We start from the raw sequence: 21054 nt of genomic DNA on the forward strand, positions 1-21054 counted from the left end.
AAAACACGTCTCTTTTTTTAACAAATATTTATATGAATTGATCTGTTTAATTGCTTATTGAGAGAAAAAAAATAATTTAATACAATATAATAAAGCGAAATGTTGTATTTTGAGTGTGTTTGTCCCTTTGGTTGGTGTATAGTGTATATAATTTTAATGGCAAAATTTTCTTTTTTGACTTCGGAAATATCTCTTAAAATTAGTTAATATATGATAATTACCCAATGTATTAACATCATGCCAGAATGTGAAGATGAAGCATGGCTATGTTTCACTTTTTATTTGACAAGGATGTCTCATTGAGTTTTTGTTATAATAAATTTGTTCCTCATTATATGACATCAGAATTTAAAGTGATGCCATAGAATTTACTTATTTTAAGAGCATCTTTACAGCAACCTATTAAATTTTCTCCTAATTGTATCCCTGGAATAAGTTGTGTCCCGTCAATTATTCCATAATTCATATGAATCGTGTTTTCTTTCTTTTTTTCTTTTCTTACTCTGTGCAGAACAAAGTAGGAGAGATGACATGGAATCACTGGGTTATGTGTTCATGTACTTTTTAAGGGGTAGTTTACCCTGGCAAGGCCTAAAGGCAGCAACCAAAAGACAAAAATATGAGCGTATCAGCGAGAAGAAAATGTCCACACCTATTGAAGAGCTTTGCAATTCCTTTTCAAGTAAGTATACCAAACTAACTATAGCTGCTATGAAAAGATTTTGACTGGGTGGGGTTCCTGACTCCCATAGTGGGCAGGGAGGTTCACTTTGTCTGCTATCCCCTTATATCTGTTTTCAAACTTTCATTCTGTCTTTGTCTTGGAATGAGATTGCTTGGTTTTGTCTTTTTCCTGGCTGGGAGGGAAACAGTCAAATGCATAGTTATTGTTTTGGGAGATGATATTTTTTTCATTGTAAATCATCTCTCTGTTATGTATTATTGTATTTGTTATTTTGAATTTATAATGTAAGCATTTGAGTGTATTCCTCTCAGTGGGGGCCGTGCTTGTGTCCAGACTTATTGGTGGTCTCAACTTAAGTACATTGATGGTATGCTCTTGGAATCTACATCTAATCCCTATTTGTTCCCAGTTCCCTTTTGTCTTACTTTTTCTTGGGTGCTTTAATTGTAATTCTATAACTTTTTACTATCCCATTTTCTTCCTTTTTGCTGGCGCTGATATAACCTAAATGTATTGGAAGCGCCGTAAAACCCTTAAAAACAATAAAACAAAAGATTTTGACAGTAACTTTGGCGCTTGATAGGAGTAAAAATTTGTTTTAGTGTGCTGACAATTATTTTCCACTTTTCATTTCAGCTGAATTTGCTACATACTTGAACTTCTGTCGTTCTCTGAGATTTGATGACAAACCAGACTATTCCTATCTTCGACAATTGTTTCGAAATTTGTTCCATCGGCAAGGCTTCACTTATGATTATGTATTTGACTGGAACATGCTCAAGTTTGTAAGTCTGAGATTTTATTTCCCAATACATGGTTTTAGTAAACATTTCCTGACATTTACAGTTAGCATTTGTTAACATGCAAGAGAATTGAGAAGGTGTGGGATTTTTAATACCAAAGTGATCATTTTAAAGTTAGGATCTGATTATGAAAGCGTTCTGAAGAAGTTGTCTTACACATACTGTTCGAGATAGATTTAAAAAAAAAGTAATTTACAACTCATTTTTCGTGACATTGACTCTGGGCCGATATTGTAAAAGGCCCTTCTTTTTTATATAATGTATATGTTTCTTCAAACTGTATATTTGCCTCCTAAAATAAAACCTTAATGGTGTGGTGTTTATAATATATATCTGAATTTTACGCCTTACTTATATTTCTTTTGATGTCAGGTTAGTGATGATAAATGTTGTGTCATAGTCAGATTCAGGACTTAGTCCACTGCATCTGCACTAATGATGAACTGGTAATGAATATGTACTTTTCAAAAAGTTTAGAATATTTTTTGGTCATGTTGAAAAATAGTTCTTCAAACACCCTGCCTTTTGTCTGTGTTTTTTTTTATCACATAATTTTCGTTTTTTATCAAATTCATACCCTTGAATCATATAAAGTGTAAAGAACTACTGGTTTTTGAGTTGTAACTAAATTGAAGACTGGTCACAGAGCTTACAAAGTTAAGCCATTCACGGATTGCCCCAAATCTATTGTCGTGGACATAACCATACAGAATATATAAATATTGTTGCCAAATCATTGATAAAATTTATAACAAATTTAGAATATCCTGTGGAACTATCATTTTGAAAATCTGCCTTGGGATATGGTGAATTGTGGGGACATAACTTAAATGGAAAGACAAGTAGGAGGGCTAAGAACTGATGCAGGCAAGTGACTGACACACAGTCTTTGCGAAGAGATTTATTACTCAGCTGATTGCCGCATTCCTACACTTACTGATAGGTTGCTTTGATTTATAGGGTTAGAGTTCCTCTGGGTCAGAAATTCTACTTTTATGTTGAAGTTTTGAAGTAGTCGTGGAATGCAAAGAAAATGACTGGGCAGTGCATGTCCAAATTAAGCATTGCATTTTAAAAGTTGTTTATGTAAACACAAAGAAATTGTCCTCCACAACCCCCTGATTTAATTTATCATCCTGCCACTTTTCTTCTTTGCGAGACTTAAATATTGACATTAGAGGAAGTTTCTACACCCTTTAAGAGTTGGATGAATATTTGCAGATGTGTACGGAGGACACTGACATAGATTGATAATATCTGAAGTACATTGTGACTGCAGTGATACTTTTTTTTACATATACAGTTCTGTTTTAATCATGTTTTTGATAGGGTGGCAGAGGTACTGAAGAGTTGGAAAGAGAGCGAAAGATGCACAGTTCAACAGCAAGGGCATTGCCTGGTACAGCGCTTCCAAGGCGAGCAGATCACATGGGTGTTGTTCAACAGGGGCCCACTTCAGGGGATTTTAACAGTAAGTACCCTATTTAATGAGCTTTGAAAAAAAGATAATTTTCTGTATTCTGTACTTGTTACTTGTTTTTCGGTTATCTCTCTTAAGTCTTTTTTTGGCAGTTGGAGATGGATAAATAGGGGAATTTAGTTGAATGTTTTGATACATTTAAATAGGTTTTTTTTCTCTTTGTGTTTGTTTTTTTTGTTTGTTTATTTATCTATTTTTCGGTATTCAGTTTATCTCTCTCTCTCTATTTCTCTCTCTCTCTTCTCTCTCCTCTCTCCTCTCTCTCTCTATCTTGTATCTCTCCCCAGCCCATGCAAAAAGTTCAAAACTCTGTGTCTCCGTTAGATACCCACTATAAACAACTTTCACGCTGTTATCCTTTATTATAATTTCCACATGTAAATGGAAAAGTATACATACTCGTATCTAATCAATTTCATTAACTTTGCTTCTTCTTTTGCTTTAACATGCACACATTTAAGTAGTAAATGATTGCATCTGAAGTCTGTACTTAACTTTATTTTTTTAATTTAGTGAGTCCCATGAAAGTGTGTGATTCAGTGACCAATAACCACTAGAATAATAATTGTATTACCCTAGGCTAGAAAATTTGTATGCAAATGTTTTGTGTTCTCAGGACAATAAGCATTTTTAATGCGGATATCTGAAGTTACCTTTGTCACTAATTAGACTGCATATGGGGGATGCAATAAATATTCTGCAACAATTAAAGTAATTTTTTCTTTTCAGAACTAGGTTATTTATTTGTCTTATAACAAATGCTCATACCTTGGCAACAGACAGTCATAGATAACAATAGATTTTTCAAATATTGACTTAAAACCAATAAATTTAGCGAGTCATAATTTTCTTTCAGGCATCCCTTTGTTACTCGTGCATTTTCATTTCCTGATAGCTTTCTTTATTCAAAGTTATATTTTTGAGATTATCTCACCAGTATATATCTATTTATGCAACTACAGGGCTGCCAAGTGTCCTGCATTATTTGGGACAGTCTTGCATTTCAAACCTTTGTCCTGCACATCTGTGCAATCCCCTTGTGTCCCACACTTTAACTTTATGTTCTAGATGATGAATGTGTTAAATCAGTGGTTTATCACTTCATTTTTTTTCACCAACAATTTTGAGAATTTTATAAATGATTAAAGTCAGAAAAATGAGGAAGATAATTTGTGTGGGAGATTGGACAGGTTAGTTCTATATGATTTTGTAAGATATCTCTCTCTCTCTCTCTCTCTCTCTCTCTCTCTCTCTCTCTCTCTCTCTCTCTCTCTCTCTCTCTCTCTCTCTCTCTCTCTCTCTCATTTTTTTTCTCTGTTACCAATTGATTCAAGTGTGATGCAAGTGCTGTAAAACCTTTAAAAACAAAAATCAGTTAAAAAACATATGTGTGGATTTTTGTTTTATTGTGTGAATAAATACAGATTTACTCTCCATATTAAGAAGGGTGGCGTGTATCATCAACTCAGTTGATAATCTTCATGGAAATATTCCCCCTTTCAATTTGGCCAGTACCACAAAGCATGTAAAGTTTTACTGATTAGTTTGCTATGTTTATCATAAGTCAAGAATGACTCGACTTGCATCCCCTAAGTGTCCTTCAGCAAATCTTAAAATGTTCCTCGTTTAGACTTTGTCAGCTTGGCAGCTCTGCGGTCATTGTAATAATTTGTGATGAGGTCCTTAAATAAACTTGCGAATAAGCGACTGAAAATCACCATACCACGTTTCACTTCATATGTATCCCTTTATGCCTGTGCTGTACTTCCTACCTGTGCAAGTCCCTGTTTAAAAATATAAATAATGTAAAGGCTTGTCTATGGCATACTCTTTTATCGTTATTAAACTCCCTCAAATTTTGCCTCGCGCATTTATATTCTTTTCTTTCTTTTAACATTTTGATTTATATTGATCCATCATATTTTTTGTGCATCTTGTCTTTGATTAATGTTGTCTTTCGATTTTTAAGTGGGGGCGATCACTTCATTTGATTGGAATTTGTTTTTGTTGTTGTTCAAAATTTTTTTATTCAGTTTGTCAGTACTTCCATTATTTGTGTTAATTTTGTTAAGGCCATTGGTCACGTAACCTTACTATTTTTGAGGTGTGTTTGTGAGTGAGTTGGTGTGTGTGTGTGTCTTGTCTGTCTGTCATATAATTTTAGTGTTGTCTGTATAGTCAGGGTTAACATTTTATAGTTCCTTGAAGAATTCCTAAACTTGGGTTTTGAGAAAGTTATTTGTATTATGTTTCAACTATCAGTGATGATAATTTTTTGCGGAATTCCGGGATTTGGGTATTTTCTCATAAATTTTCCGCTGTTTTTGTCGTGTCGAACATTTTCCTGTTATAAGCGCTCAGGTCATTAAGTGAAAGATTTGTGGGAAAATCGTCATTATGTCTTGTGTCATATTTTGACACCTGTGCTCAGTTGCATGAATTTTGGTGACACTCCCATTTTTATGACGTCAGGCGAGACATACTGCCACCGGATGTCAAAAGTAACACAAGACCAGTGGTGGTCTTTGATGATTTAATGGTCGTAATGGAAAGGGATGGAGCTAATGTTTTCTTTTTTCTTTTCTATGTAGCTGTAGCGTGATAGTACAGTTGTCGAACAAGAGGTGCATTGAAAAGAAATAATTACTACTTCCTTATTAATTTCATCAACTATTCTAGCAGAGTAGTCTCTCTCTCTCTCTCTCTCTCTCTCTCTCTCTCTCTCTCTCTCTCTCTCTCTCTCTCTCTCTCTCTCTCTCTCTCTCTCTCTCTCTCTCTCTCTCTCTTCCTACCTCCCTTCCTCGCTATCCCATTCTTTCTCTCAAATACAATAAAAGATCAATATTCGCGACTGTTGCTTTTTTTAAACCCTAAAATGAGTCTTTATGGTATCTTATGTTATGATCTTGATATCAAGACTAGCGTCGAGTGAAGATAAAAAGCAAGACTTCTATCTTCATGTTTTGTTATTAGATGCCTCTGGCATAGAGAGGTAATATTATATTATGATTGGTAAAGGTGATCAGCTTAGTAAATTCTTTTTTCCTTTGTTTTATGATTTAATAAAGATTCATTTTGTAAATGGCATTACCAAATGATCACCTTTTGGTCAAAAGTAAATCATAATCTTTTGATGTAGGTGATATAAGTCTTAGGCCTTTAAAATCATGTTAAGAATAGGACAATATTCAGTATTTACATAAAATTTAATAATATCTCTTAAGGTGAGAGTGGATGTGCACTTGCAGTTGCAATATATTTTAATAATAATTCATCATATTACGTAACTATGATATTCTTTGATTTAGTTTGACTTTGACAGATGGACTGATTCACATTCCTCCATATTGACACTGCCATTATCATCACTGAATAATGATTTATACATGCTTAAATTCTTATATTGAGAAAATACAAGACATCCACTTACACTTACGCAATTTAGTTTTGCCCTGTTGGGACATTCGCCTTCTCAGAATCACCACTAGGAGTTAGTCTGGGTACAAATGAAGTTTGGTGATCAGTTTGCAGTCAATGAAAACATGAAAATGTCCGCCATAAGTTTGACTGTTTGAATATTTAATCACTTGAAATGAAAATTTGAGAGATAGGGTTGGGGGGGGGGGGGTGTTGTAAAATTTAAAATCTAGCATCTTTTTTTTTTTTTCTCGCTCTGTAAAATTTGAATTCTTTTGGTCAAGAAAGATAGCGGATATTTTCAATTCTCTAGGGATGTTTGCATTCATTGTCAATAGAGAGTTCAGTAACCGAATTTCATTGCTCTACATCAATTTTTAGCTGTTAGCTGTATTTTTAGGAGTTTGACCTAGTTTGTTCTCTATTGTGACTTCACATTATATCTCTTTATATTTTTTTCTCTCTATAACTATTATGCTTTTCAATAGCCACATGGTTTTTATTTTCCTGACAAGATAGAAAATATGTTTTGCCATTGAAATTTGAGACATGTTTATGTTTTACTTTATGGGTTATTTTATCACAGACTTTTTTTTTTGTACACCATCAGAGATATGTTTTTCATATTGTGTCTGAGTTTGGCATTGATGTGTGAATTTGGCATTCATGGATGTTATAGAGAGTTGTGCTTGAATTAAAAGATAAATTATTTGACTTGGGTGATTATTATCATTCACATGATTGGTTATTTTGTAGCATGGTAGTAAATTACCTTCTTTTCAAAATTTCATATCAGAATGGATTTATTTCAATATCAGCATGATTCAAAATTAATTGTTTTATGGTATTTATTAGATTATTTTTGTGAGACATTTGCCCAAAATAGTATTAACCGAGTGGACAACTTGTATACCTTGTGCGAAAGGTGGTTCACATGTGTTTAGTAGACTGTTAAGTTGGTTCTGTTAATTATGATGCATATTTTAGCATTCTGAATATGGAAACTTTATGTAGATATAATATATTTGCTTTAACTTGCAACCTGTGATATTTTTGAGGTGATATTATGCTGCCATACTCAACCCCTTATATCTTTAATTCAATGCTGCATATACTTTTAATTGACAAGGATTGTAGTTGCAATTGTATGTTTGTTGTTTTCTCTTCTTCAAATTTTGAAATTGCTCATCCTTTTTTTTTTTTTTTTTTGTGTGTGTGTGTGTATGTAAGAAAGGGGGAAGGGGGAATCAATTTTATGAGAGGTGCACTTCTTTTATGAAGATAAACTGTTGTTTTTGATAACAATCATCCCATAGGACACTATAGGCCACAATTTTTATCAGTGACTGGTAAAAAGCTGGTAGTCGACTTCAATTTTTTAAATTAGAAATTTTGAAGAAAGATGGAAATATTTTTGTTTGCCAGTAGTTAGAAGACCACATCTGTTCTCAAACATCAAAATATAAGGTAGGGTGGAAATCTTATGTATACTATCTTCTGTTATAAATAAGCTGTTCTTTTGCTTTCAAGTTGATGCAGATTTTCCGTGATTTCAATTTCAATTCAGATGTTTTTGCTAAGAAAATCAATTAATTATATGTTTGTCACCTTGTTTGGGGGTCAGAAGTAGTCAAGAGATAGGTTTTTGACCAAGCAATGTGCTCAAATGATTCAGATGAGGGGTTTGATGTTGCTTATGATTATGAGGACCGGTCAATAATATTATTGATATTAATAAACCAGATTTTTTTCTTTTGGTTACTAACGTCAATGAGTGTTCTCATTTCCTAGGTATTTTTAATGTCAATTTATGCATTTGTGATGGATGGATTAAGTGGATAGACTAAATTAAGGTCAAACCATAATGACTACAAACCCACCGTTCTCATCTAGAGAACACTAATGTGACCAGCTGCTCTTGGTGAAAATGAAACAGGGTAGACTAAAATCCCACACAGCTAATGAGGGGTTAGGTGGTTACAAGTTGCTCTATTTTGTTTGGTCAAACAGTTGATATTGTCATGGCTATATTTGCCATGCCTTAGTTTTAGAGATTCTATTTGTCAAAGATAAAAAACAAGCATTTTATGTCGATGGCTAGTATTCCTCTCTTGTATGGACTAAAATATAAGAAAAGTAGTTTTAAAAAGCTTCTTGAGTTCTGTTTGTTTTTACAAAGTGCGGTATCTATTTAAAACAGTCATTGTTTTATATTTCACATGTACTAATATTGGCTTGTTCATTTCATTCAAATAAATTTTGATGATGAAGGGATTTTTAAAAATAAAGAAATGCAAACTTGTTTTTGGTTTAGGTTCTTTAGTCATTGCTGTTATAATCCCACAAAGTATTCCTTTTTCAATGAATATACCCCAATTGACTTTGCATGACTACCACGTAGTCTTTTATGTTTTCTTCAGTCGCTGGTATGTTATTTTTAAAAAAAAGATTATTGTTTCATAACTGAATGTGGAAGTGTGGTCTGGATTTTAAGCCAAATAGATTGCATGGGTTTAGTTAATGAGGTAGCGTTGTAGTGTCACTTGTTATAAAAGCATGTGGATTTTTAAAAATCTGGCAGTTGGAAATGTGCTGTGTATTTTACAACATTATTCAGTTCCTAATTCTCTTATCCATTAAATTACAATTGTTTTTTAGCAGCCAATTGTCAATTTTAATTTTGTAAAAACCGATTGAATGGTTTTACATTAATTTTTTATTAAAATTTTTTTTTTTTTTCGTATTAAATATTCAGCAGATTGAAAATGAATTCTACAGCAAAAGCGTATTTTTGGTGAATATATCATACCCTAGTTAATAAAACAATTCCAAGTTCATGCACCTGTGGATCATTTTGTTTTAAAAACTGAACTACACTTCATTCTTAAAATTTAACCACACTTCATTCATTATGGAAGTTTTGAAGTTCTGATAAAGGTAAAAATGCTCAGAATTAAGTGTAACCTTGATTGAAACAGATTCCCCCCCACCTCCCTTTAAAATAGGATTTGTTTTATAGACGTATCTGAAGTGTCTTGGTAGACTGAGATGTAAAAATATCTCTATCACTTCATTTGGACAACATGGGTGATTCCTGTTTACATCAGACATATTGTTGATGGATTATCTATATTCCTTCATGGAATGCCTAGGCAACTGTATCTTATGATGCCATGGTGGAAGGGCTTAATAAATATAGTTAAATTTAAAGTTAAAAAAAAAAAAAGAATCATTTCTTTATAGCCCTCTGTCATCTCATATACTGGGCATTGAACAGAACTGTGTTAGTATGAAAAGTATGTTTCGGAAGTGGGGAAGCATGTTTGCCCAGGTTATGATTGATTCTGACATTTTTTTTCCAATTAATATATTGCTCATTGATATACACTTGATTAATTCCTCTTGATGGGTTCCTGTGTTAGTATCTACAAAACTCTGGTTTCACCGGAAAAAAAATCTGGTAATCTGGTCTAGAGAAAAAAAAAATCCGGGTTACAGGAAACTTCTGTCAAATTCCAATTCCGATGAGGTCATATTTTTCCAGGCATACACCCCCAACCATTTCTACCCCCACATCATTATCACTGTTACTATTACTACAACCACCACCAACTAATCATCATCATCATTGCTACTAGTACTACTACTACTACTACTACTACTACTACTACTACTACACCACATCCACCACCACCAAGTTATTAACACTACCACTATGATTACAACCACCACCACCGCATCATCATTACACTACTCCACCACCACCACATCATCATTACTACTACTACTACTACTACTACTACTACTGCTACTACTACTACTACTACCACAACCACATCATCATCACTACAAATACTACCACAACCCCAACACCACATCATCACCACTACTGCTACAACAGCCTCAACCACATCATGATCACTACGACTACAATCACCTCAAGATCATCACTTCCACTACGAAACTCCAGCACGGTTTCCTCGAACACATAGTTTCCACAAACTCAATCGGATGCCCAGCCAGCTTTAAAAAAATTAGATTAATTGAAGGATTAAAAGAAAATGCGACCTGTGATTTCGACCACTTATGATTTACTGTGACATTGACGGTTACATATATGTGTAGCTATCGACACGGCATGTGTGCATATAATATGATACACATATACCCATTCCATCGACTTTTCGCATAATCGACACCATTCGTTCTAAATTCAATACCACACATCTTGATTTCCTTATGCTTGGCTGTGACAGTAAATGAATGTTGTGATACCACCCACACACACACACACACCCACCAACTTCTCGTATCATGTTATGTATAAAGTTACTCCCTCAACATGTGCAATACAGTAAATAAATAATAAAGTTCCCTTTATTCATTCTCAAACGGAGATTTGCCTTATCTATTACAAGGGAATACCCCAGGTGTCAACCACAGCTCAGCACCACAAATTGAGCTGTGGAGAGGTGGCTTGCTGAAGGCGATACAACGCTGTGAATATTCGAACTAGGTGTCTTTCGGGTTCAAAGCTAGACCATACCGTTGAGCCTCATTGCCTCCACACACACACCCTCTCATATCAAGTTGTTTTGGCAAGGCATGATTTCCTCGAACTTTTTTGCATGTCCTGAGGAGTTTGAGGAAACTGTGCTGGAGTGCACTTCAACCACCAACATCAGATCACTACCACTAACAACCACCGCCACATCATCATCACCACCACCACAACTATTACAACCACCACATCATCATCACTACCACTACCATTACAACCACCATCACCACATCATCATCACTAGCACTACAACCACCAGCACCACTTCATCATCACTGCTACAACCACCACCACCACATCATCATCACTACCACAACTACTGCAACCACTATCACACTACTACTACAACCACTATCACCACATCATCACTACCACAACTACTGCACCACCATCACCAAATCATCACTAACACAACTACTGCAAACACCAGCAGCAGCACCACCACATCTTCACTACCACTACTACTACAACCTCTATCACCACTACTTACTACAACTACTACCACATCATCACTAACAAGACTACTACAGCCACTCCCACCACATCATCATCATTACCACTACTACTGCAGCCACCTTATTGTATCTTTAGAACTGGGAGGGGATCCTGACCTCCCATAGCGGGCAGGGAGGTACATACTGTGTCTTCTATCCCCTTATATCTGTTTTCCAACATGCTTTCTGTCTTTGTCTTGGAATGAGATTACTTGGTTTTGTCCTGGCTCTGGCCGGAGTCCTAGCTGGGAGGGAAACAGTCAAATGCATAGTTATTGTTTTGGGAGATGATATTTTTTTCCTTGTAAATCATCTCTCTGTTATGTATTATTATTTGTATTTGAATGTATAATGTAAGCATTTGAGTGTATTCCTCTTTGTTGGATTTTGTGCTTGTGTCTGGATGAGACTTGTAGGTGATTTCAAACTAAGTACATTGGTGGTGTGCTCTTGGAATCTACATCTGATCCCTATTTGTTCTCAGTTCCCCTTTGTCTTACTTTTTCTTGGGTGCTTTAATTGTAATTCTATAACTTTTTACCATCCCATTTTCTTCCTTTTTACTGGCGTTGATATAACCTAAATGTGTTGCAAGCGCCGTAAAACCCTTAAAAACAAAAAACAAAAAACTGTATCTTTAGAACTATATTGATATGTAAACACTATGCCAAATACCATCCCAATTACCTTTTCCAATCCTTTTCTTGTATGCGGAAAATTCCTCCTTCAGCATTGAAATTCCTCCAAGTGGTGTCTGAAATTCCTGTGAGCCAAATTTTAAGGAGGCATCTCTAGTATCTAGATGGGACTTTCAGGTGGTCTCAATCAGGCGCATGAGTGGATTGCTCTTGGATCAACTTCTGTTCTCCATTTGACCTATTCCAATCTGCCTTCCTTTCTCTTGGATGCTTGTGAATGCAGATATGTCATGTTTAAAGTCTTATTTTTACTAGTGAAAAATGACCGTTATATCTCGCCAAAACAAAGGAGTATTCATACAATTTGTATTAAACAAAAAAAGAAAAAAAAATTATAAATGATTTTCAGATTTTTTGTTCTTCTTCTGACATACGGTATGTGACCAATGTGTACAGTTTTACAAATCTTAATGACATAGGCTGAATTTGACATTGATGTAATCAAGAATATTTAACTATACTTTGAGACTCTTGAGTGAAACATTTCCTCATTTGTACAGCTTTCACCCAGTACCTGCGATCTGGTTACATTAGCTTTATGCTTTTTATATTTGGGTAAAGGACACATTTTCTTCATGCTCTCTTAATGGCATATGGCACAATTACATCATATCTTTAGGAGCCGCTTTGAAATATTAATTGTTATTGGTAAACAGCTTTTGGGATACCCTGTATAAACACGCATAATGTTTGTGAATAGATTTTTTTTTTTTTTTGTACTCTTTAGGTAATTGGTACTGTCTTTCAAATACATCTCTAAAATCTGGATGGTATTATGGAATGATTAAAAGTTTATGTGCTGCTTTAGTTACATGGGATTGTCTTATTCTATTTCTCTTCTTCTGTATCGTTGATCACATAATGTCATGAAATATTAAGATTTTTACCACCATCATTGTGTGAAACAGTAAGTTTTCTTGATATTGTTTTATCACGTCGAAAATTATATTTCTATTGTATACAGTACACAGACCTGCCACTTATATCGATTTAGGGGAGGGAGGGGGGGGGGATTTGACCACGATTCGTGTTATCGTTTCAGATTTGGATTTTTGAAGTTTTAATTTTAGATAAAAATTAGATGAGATATGCTTGGTTTTTCAAGTGGCAATTTTTTAATCTGTTTTTATTCGTATAATCAGATTTTCCTCCAGAATATTTCTTTTTTTTTTAGCTGCCAATGGTATGTCTGTGTATATTTTCGAGATGTGACCAATGATGTAGATAAAATAAGAATAAGATAAGGCTCTCACTTCCTGAATGTTTTCCTCAACCAAGAAAATTAAAAAAAAAAAATTATTTTGGAGTAAGCCCTTTTCTTGTCTTTTAATTTTAAATTCTGTAGGACAAAAAGTGACCACAGGGACAAACAATGATGGTGTTTTTCTTTCCCTCTTCTCCCTCTCTCTCACTTGTCCATTCAGATGTGAATGTCAAAGGTCACTCAGGCCGTGCTGGCAAAGACCGATTGCCTGTTCGTCTATCACTGGCCAAGGATGAGGCAGGCAACATGGCTGACAGTCGAGTAAGCGATCGCTTGGCCACCCCCTCTTCTGGAGGACGGATAAGTTTCAAAGGCTCAAGCCTGCCTGTTCCTGTTGGTGCATCAGATGGGTCCAAATTCAGGAGAATGGCAGCAGATGGACAATCCAAAGGGAAACGCTGATAGTATATACATCTTGTCAAATATTGTACAGTCTTGGTCCTTTGCCCATTTCTAAATTTTGTTTTCCTCTTCCGACTCATAAATGGTTTTTTGCCCTTGGGGAAAGAGGCAAAATGTGATTTGAAAAAAAATTATGGGCTACTTTGGAAGATCTGCAGCCTCACTGCCAGTCAGAATTAATCCTTCCTATGTTTATCATGGGAATTTGTCATGTAGGAAATGACACATTTGATAATTGTGATAGATATGTCCAAGCATTAGCTGAAATTCATATTGTAAAGATGATTTATTTACATTATAATGTGTGTGTGTGTGTGTGTGTGTGTGTGTGTGTGTGTGTTTTGCTGTGGTGAGAATATTTTATTAATTGTCAAAAGTCAAGTGTGTAGAATCTCATTTCATTAATGATGAGTTATTACGGACTGTTGATTTGGTGTTCTTCCATGATTGGTTTGAATGTGGATGATTTCAATTGTTTTGTTTGGGTCAGTTAAGGTCACAATCTGTGTAAGGTTTTACTGTTCCCGATGTTGTCATTTTTATTACTTTAGAGCATGCAAAATGCACTTTGACATCTGAGGCTGTGGTAGGTGGACATAACACTGCTAGTTATTTCAAAGGTTTAGTCAGTTTTTTTGTTTTTGTTTTTGGTACTCATTTTTTGAGTCGTTACTACTTATCACAGACATTGAAACGAACAAGATCATTTCCATAGTTCTTCAGATAATATATATATGATTTGTTGATTGTTAAAATGTTGATTCTTTGTCGCAGTGTATCAATAAAAATAAGTAGCACATGTTTAGGTTAGAAATAAAATTTATTTATTTATAATTTTTGTTTGGTTTGTTTCAATCTAAAACATGTGTTATTTATTAAATGCTGTTTTTCTTTGCATTGTTGGTCACATCTGTCATTTAGCAAAAGTTTTTTTAAAAGGTAATTTGAACCTACTTTGGAGTTCATATCATTGCTTTGCTTAATTTCCATCACACTTTGTCGGGCTTTGTTTTTATTTTTATTTTTTGTAGGCGCATACTTTTAAAAAACATTTTAATATTTGAAATGTTAGCTTTTTTTTCAATTTGTTAGTTTATGTGGTGTAGTTTTGTCGATCTCTTTTAAATAATAAAAGCATTCATCAACGGCCAATTTTGCTCGCCTAAAATTAGCAAATCTCTCACCCCATAATTATTATGTTTTGAAGTTTATGATTTTCGATTCACCAATAATTTAATAAGTGATATTATTTTCTGGAAGTATGTACATGAGAATGAGAGGACGAACTATGTCAGAAGTCATGGGTGTGTCATTATTAATCACCAATATTCAAAGAATGATATTTTTTCTCACTCTCAGGATGTATTATGGTATTGTGAAGCATACAATTACCATAATTAATACTCTGGACAGCAATCTTCAGCAGAACAATGGGGTTTGGGTTACTGAGTTGATACAATATGCTGGAGCGTAATTGTGGGTAGATTGTGGCCTCTGGTGGAGAATATATAGAATGAGTCAACATTACCCATACAGTTTTGTCTAATAATTCAATATTGATCAGTTATGTAGGTGAGAGTATTGATAGAGCAGTGGTAGTTTTTCTACGATTGCCCACGAGATTGAATGACTTGAATGCTATCCTCAGTTTACATAGAGCAGAGTTATAGTTAATACGTGTGTCTGATGTTTCTTAATTTGTTTGTATGAATGAAATTTGGAAGTGTTTTTCTATTATTTTTGGGGGGGGGGGGGGGGGGTAATTCACAAATGGTATTAAGCTTCATCTTCGTTTAATGAATCTCTTCCCCGTCCACCAAAATCTCCCCTTGCTTTCACCTCCAGGTAATATGCAAGAGATATTTCATGTAGAATTCATTGTCTTTAAGGAGGGGTACTGGAACTAGATCAATTTGATTTTTTACAAATTATTTTTTTCTTATTGGGGTTAACTTAAATTTGTTTCTGAGAAGTAAATGGAGGGACTTGAGAGGCCGGAATCTAACAAATTCAAATTCAATAATAATCTGTCAGTTCTCATAGACATCATAAGAGAGGCATTGATTCCTCCTACTAATTTGTACTTTAGTTCATGATCCCCTGCCTGTTTTAGAATGGGACTATTATTTTGTTCTTGAATATTTCCAATCATACTCATAGAAAACATCCTGGATGGGGTTCCTGACCTCCCATAGTGGGCAGGGAGGTACTTACTGTCTCTATATCTGTTTTCCAACTTGCTTTCTGTCTTTGTCTTGGAATGAGATTACTTGGTTTTGTCCTGGCACTGGCCGGATGCCTTGATGAGAGGGAAACAATCATATGTATAGATAGTTTTGGTAGATATTTTTTTCCTTGTAAATCATCTCTCTATTATACACTGTTTACATATTATATTTATTTTGAAACATTTGAGTGTATTCCTCTTGGAAGGGGTCTGTGCTTGTGTCTGGATGGGACTTTCTTTGATAGTGTGCTCTTGGAATCTACATCTGTTTCCTATTTGAACCAATTCCCCTTTGTCTTACCTTTTCTTGGGTGCCTTAATTGTAATTCTAGAACTGTTTACTATCCCATTTTCTTCCTTTTTACTGGCGCTGATATGACCTTTATTGTGTTGTGAGCCGTAAAACCTTTAAAAAAAGGAAACATCTTTTGGCCAGAAAACTTCTGAAATCGAAAAGATCAACCCCAAATTGTCAAAACTGTCTTGACCTTGTGAGCAATGTTGAAACATTTTTTAAAAATGTGTTGGGGTTATATTGAAAGTAATATTATTTCTAATTTTTCTTCTCGATATAATTATTAGTAGCGATACTTGACTCAGAAAGAAATCTACGACTGTGAATACTCCTAAAATTTGTCAGACAACTCTACTTATTAGGCATCTGTGAATCGTTTACAGATACATTTTTGAATGACATGTATTTTATGTTTACTGCAATCTGAGTGATTATGAATTATAAACCCAATTGAGTGAAGATCATATGGTGTTTTATTGGCGAGACTTTGGGTAGCTTTTGATTGCTGCCAGGATCCACTTTTTTTTCAAGTCATCATCGTGCTGGAGGGGTATTATATTTCCAATTCTTATTCTTTTTAATGTATCATGAGTCTTGAATAAGAGATATATAGTTTGATGATGATAAGCTCTATATAACTTAATTTTGATTGTATTTAGCATTATATTTGTATATACGCCATGTCAGTCTTATTGATGCAGTTGATATTTTAAAAACAAATTGATCTGTACCATTTTTCGTAAGTTATTTGCTATGCCATGTTTTATTGTAATTTCATTGTGGTTTCATATAGTTTATTTTTAGTAGGGTTACGTATTTTCTGTATATTTACGGAATTCAATAAGTTACTAAACCTCTGTATATTTTCCATTCATTGGTCGAACAGAAGCCAAAAGCTCAACCATACGGAATGAGGGCTAATTTGATATGGAACCTTTATCCAGATGGCACAATGATAAGTGTTAAAGAAAGGTCACACTCGGTTTATTTCTGTCTTTTAAAACAACATTTTTCTTCTTTTTTTTTCTGCAGCTAGGGATCTGTCAATGTGTTTGCGTGATAGGTCTGTAAATTTTGGCCCTATGAATCGGCAACCCTGCTTTAGGTCAGGAAAATAGACCTGCCACATACAGGTTGATTGGTATATTTTCGTTTTCCTTTTAAAACCCCATGGGCTAAATTCAGATTTTACCCCCCTCCAAATTCAGAATTTTCCCCTAACATTTAGAGGGAAATGTCTGGAACTGTTATTTTTAGAAGAAATGGATATTATCAAACTCAATGCCATGAAAGATACGGACTTAAGGGTAGAAATGGCACATTTTGTGTTCATAGAGATTTTTTTCTTGAAATTGGGATTTTTTCCCACCAAGAATATAAACAGAATTTATTGCTTGTGGCAGGTCTTGGCATACCAGCTCCTTACTTTCTTTCATTAAAAAAATTTTTGTTTTAATTTTTACATTTTTTTCCCTTTCGATTTTTAAGTCGTTATGTCTCTCTCTCTCTCTCTCTCTCTCTCTCTCTCTCTCTCTCTCTCTCTCTCTCTCTCTCTCTCTCTCTCTCTCTCTCTCTCTCTCTCTCTCTCTCTCTCTCTCTCTCTCTCTCTCTCTCTCTCTCTCTCTCTTTTTTTTTCTTAAAATGGATGGCAAAAAACAATCTAATTGACATCATCTTCGCTCTATCCATATGGCAAAAGGAAGGAGCATTAGTCACTTAGTTAACCATGACTCTCTGACAGTTATCGTAAATCAAACAATTGTAAATAATGTAAACAATTGCAGTGATTGGTAAACATAACAAACTACACAGGCTTTACTATCGATGGTATGTGTCTTAAGTAAAATACTCACAATTCTACTACTTGATCAATAGAACCAACACAGAAGACTCTGTGTAAACTTAAGTTTGATAACTAGTCAGCCATTGGCGTTATAATAATAATAACAATTATCAGAGAGAGGTTGATTTCATTCATCGCTATTGTTTATAAATGAACAATTATGTTTGTCCGTACGTTAGAAGGTGTGTCACAAATTACATGTTTTGATTGGTCAAAAATCTACTGATAAATTGTGAGATGACCTGATTTTGAGGGAAATGGTTTTGTGAATGAATACGATAACAGTTAGAGATTTTGGATGTCAACTGTGTAAGATTTCTTGTGGCCTTTGGCTGGGCACATGAGTAAAAACTTGCTAATAGAATCTACTTGTTGTAACCATTCCTGTTTCTCTTCCTTTTTCTTAGGCACCTGCGTTGCTAGTACATCTATATCTGTCTATTCTTTTGTCATATTTACCATCTTCCTTCTCTTAGGCTTTGAATTGACCATAAAGGTGTTGCAAACACCATTAAACTAAAACTCTATCTCTCGCTATTGCTCTCACTTGCTTGGTTCATGTGTAATTTATTTTTTTGACTGAGATTTTTTTTTTTTTGTGGCAAAGATCTGGGTTGAGTAGAAGCACATTTCATCATCATCTACTTCTGTAGTCTCCTTTCCCTAACCTTTCATCCTACTTTTCCTGTCCAGGAGTAATGCGAGTGCTGTTTAACTTCTGAAGTACAAACTCACAACAAGCACCTCTCCTCCTTGTGGTCACTATTTAGAATGATTAGTTTTCTTAAATTTCATAAGAATGCAAACATTTCTGTTGGGCTCTATAATAATGACTACCTGCAGTCAAAGGTTTATATGCTTTGCCATACGTGTTTTGGAAAAATTGTCCTACCAGTAAAAATTTTCACTTCTTGACATGTATGTAAGCTGTTTCCTATAATGTAAAAATTCTAATATATATGGTTGTTTTGTTTCTGGATTTATTTATTTATTTATTTATTTTAGTATTATGCTGTCAACTTCATTTGGAATCTGTTGTCAACTTTTCATAATCAGGCTGTGATTTTATTATTTTTCATCTTTAGAAAATTGGAACCATTTTCTTTTGTAAAGTTTGGGAAATTATTATTTTTCTTTTTTGTTTTTGTTTGTTTTGTCTTCTTGTTCTTTGTTTTGAAGATATTAAGGATCATTGGTTACATTCTCACAGGGGGGCATTTATATATGAAGTAGCTTTAAACTACTCAAAGCTCAATGTGTTGCTTTTTTTTTTTTTTTCACTTTCTTCTTCTACCACATTGTATTGATTTTAAAGGAGAAAATAAATGTTCACAACTATGTTTTATTTAATTCAAACTGTTGTTCAATAAATGGTCATTAATAATAATATGTACCGTTATTTGACTTGTTCAATAGCTATATTGTTTGTAAAACAATAAAACGTGAATGTTTTGGATGGCTGAACATTTTGAAAATATGATTTTTTTGGAAACAATATTATGAGAAAATGACCATAGATTCTGGTAAAAATATACTCCAGCACTGTTTTCTCGAACTCGTTTGAATGTCCCAAGTTTTTTCCTTATTATTCTTTGTTATCATTCCATTCTTTCCTCCAACAAATTTTTACGTCGAACCTGGTTTCCTTGAACTAATTTCACCCAGCCAACGTAAAATGATTTATAATACGGCCATGATTTCGACCACTGATTACAGTGATATCGACAATTACCTTTGTGTGTATATCTATTTACACTGCATGTGTGTGTATGTATGCAGTCTAATACACACACTCCATCGCGGTTTCGCATAAAAGTAGATGCCCCTCTGCTTATTTCTTATCACTTTGCCATTAGGTCCAATTTTCATGCCACGCGTCATGATGTGCTAATGGTTGGTTACGGTGGTAAATAAATGTGATACTGGTCACATGCACACTCACACCATTGTAACATATCAAGTTTCCTTTACTCATCCCCATGCAGATATTTGTCTTGGGGTTTATGAATAAACCAAGTGTCAGCCGCAGCACAGCAACTCAAATTGAGCCAGGGAAAGACGGCTTGCTGCTGACCATATAAGACGGTGATTCGAACTAGGTATCTTTCGGGTACGAAGCAAAGACAATACTGCTGAGCTACTCGAGATATTCATGCTGCACTGCATTTGAAATTAATTTTAGCCTGTATCAGTAATTGTTTATTGCTTGTGAAATCCACTATTCCATTAAAAATAGTCCCTTTTGTCTTTTTTCTGGTAGCTTTGTTGTATGGGGGGTGAAGTGGCCGAATGGTTAAGGCATTGCACTGTGATTCAGAAGGTCCCTGGTTCGAGCCCAGCATCAGGCACTTTCGGTTTTTTTCTTGGGCAAGATTATTAACCCCCAATTTGCTCACTTCAGACAATATGGGTGATTCCTGTTGACATCAGACTTCTTGTTTGATAGATTATCTATTTTCCTTCATTGAATGCCCAGGCGATCTAATGATGCAGTGGTGGAAGGACATGATTTAAAAAAAAATAATTGTAGTATGGGGAAGGGGATGGTGTGGCTGCTGAACACTTGAGGCATTGTGCTGTGGCTTAGGGATACAAGGGTCAGAGCCTACTGTTTGGATTGTTTTTTTTCTCTCAGGAAAGTTTATTAAGCCCAATTTGCCCACATGGACAAAATGAGTGATTCCGGTTGAATTCATTTGATTCTTTCATTTGGCTTTTTTTTTTTTTCAAGCGCAAATCAAGCACAAATATTTTATTGTTGATTATTGTTATTATTATTATTATTATTATTATTATTATTATTATTATATTTTTTGTCTATAATGTTTTCTATTTGTCTGTTACATTCATTTACAATTGTCCTATCTCTTTTTAAAATCTTTTTG

General features: G+C 34.5%; 1 protein-coding gene across 4 annotated transcripts in view; it reads left to right on the forward strand.

Annotated features, from left to right (window-relative positions):
• Positions 1 to 21054, forward strand: part of LOC144973147 (casein kinase I-like) — a 35487-nt gene that overhangs the window by 9730 nt on the left and 4703 nt on the right. For 2 of the 4 annotated variants that reach the window (XM_078915253.1, XM_078915254.1), the window contains exons 6-9: positions 512 to 682; positions 1322 to 1470; positions 2818 to 2959; positions 13563 to 19558. In XM_078915253.1, the coding sequence (XP_078771379.1) occupies positions 512 to 682; positions 1322 to 1470; positions 2818 to 2959; positions 13563 to 13804 (704 nt within the window). In that variant the 3' untranslated portion in view covers positions 13805 to 19558. Of the gene's footprint in view, positions 1 to 511; positions 683 to 1321; positions 1471 to 2817; positions 2960 to 13562; positions 19559 to 21054 lie in introns of those variants that run through there. The other 2 variants (XM_078915251.1, XM_078915252.1) reach the window with 1 other exon arrangement.

The sequence above is a fragment of the Berghia stephanieae genome, chromosome 5, assembly GCF_034508935.2.
Source record: "Berghia stephanieae isolate SIO BIC M18660-M18661 chromosome 5, UCSD_Bste_1.3, whole genome shotgun sequence".
Taxonomy (NCBI): Eukaryota; Metazoa; Mollusca; class Gastropoda; order Nudibranchia; family Aeolidiidae; genus Berghia; species Berghia stephanieae.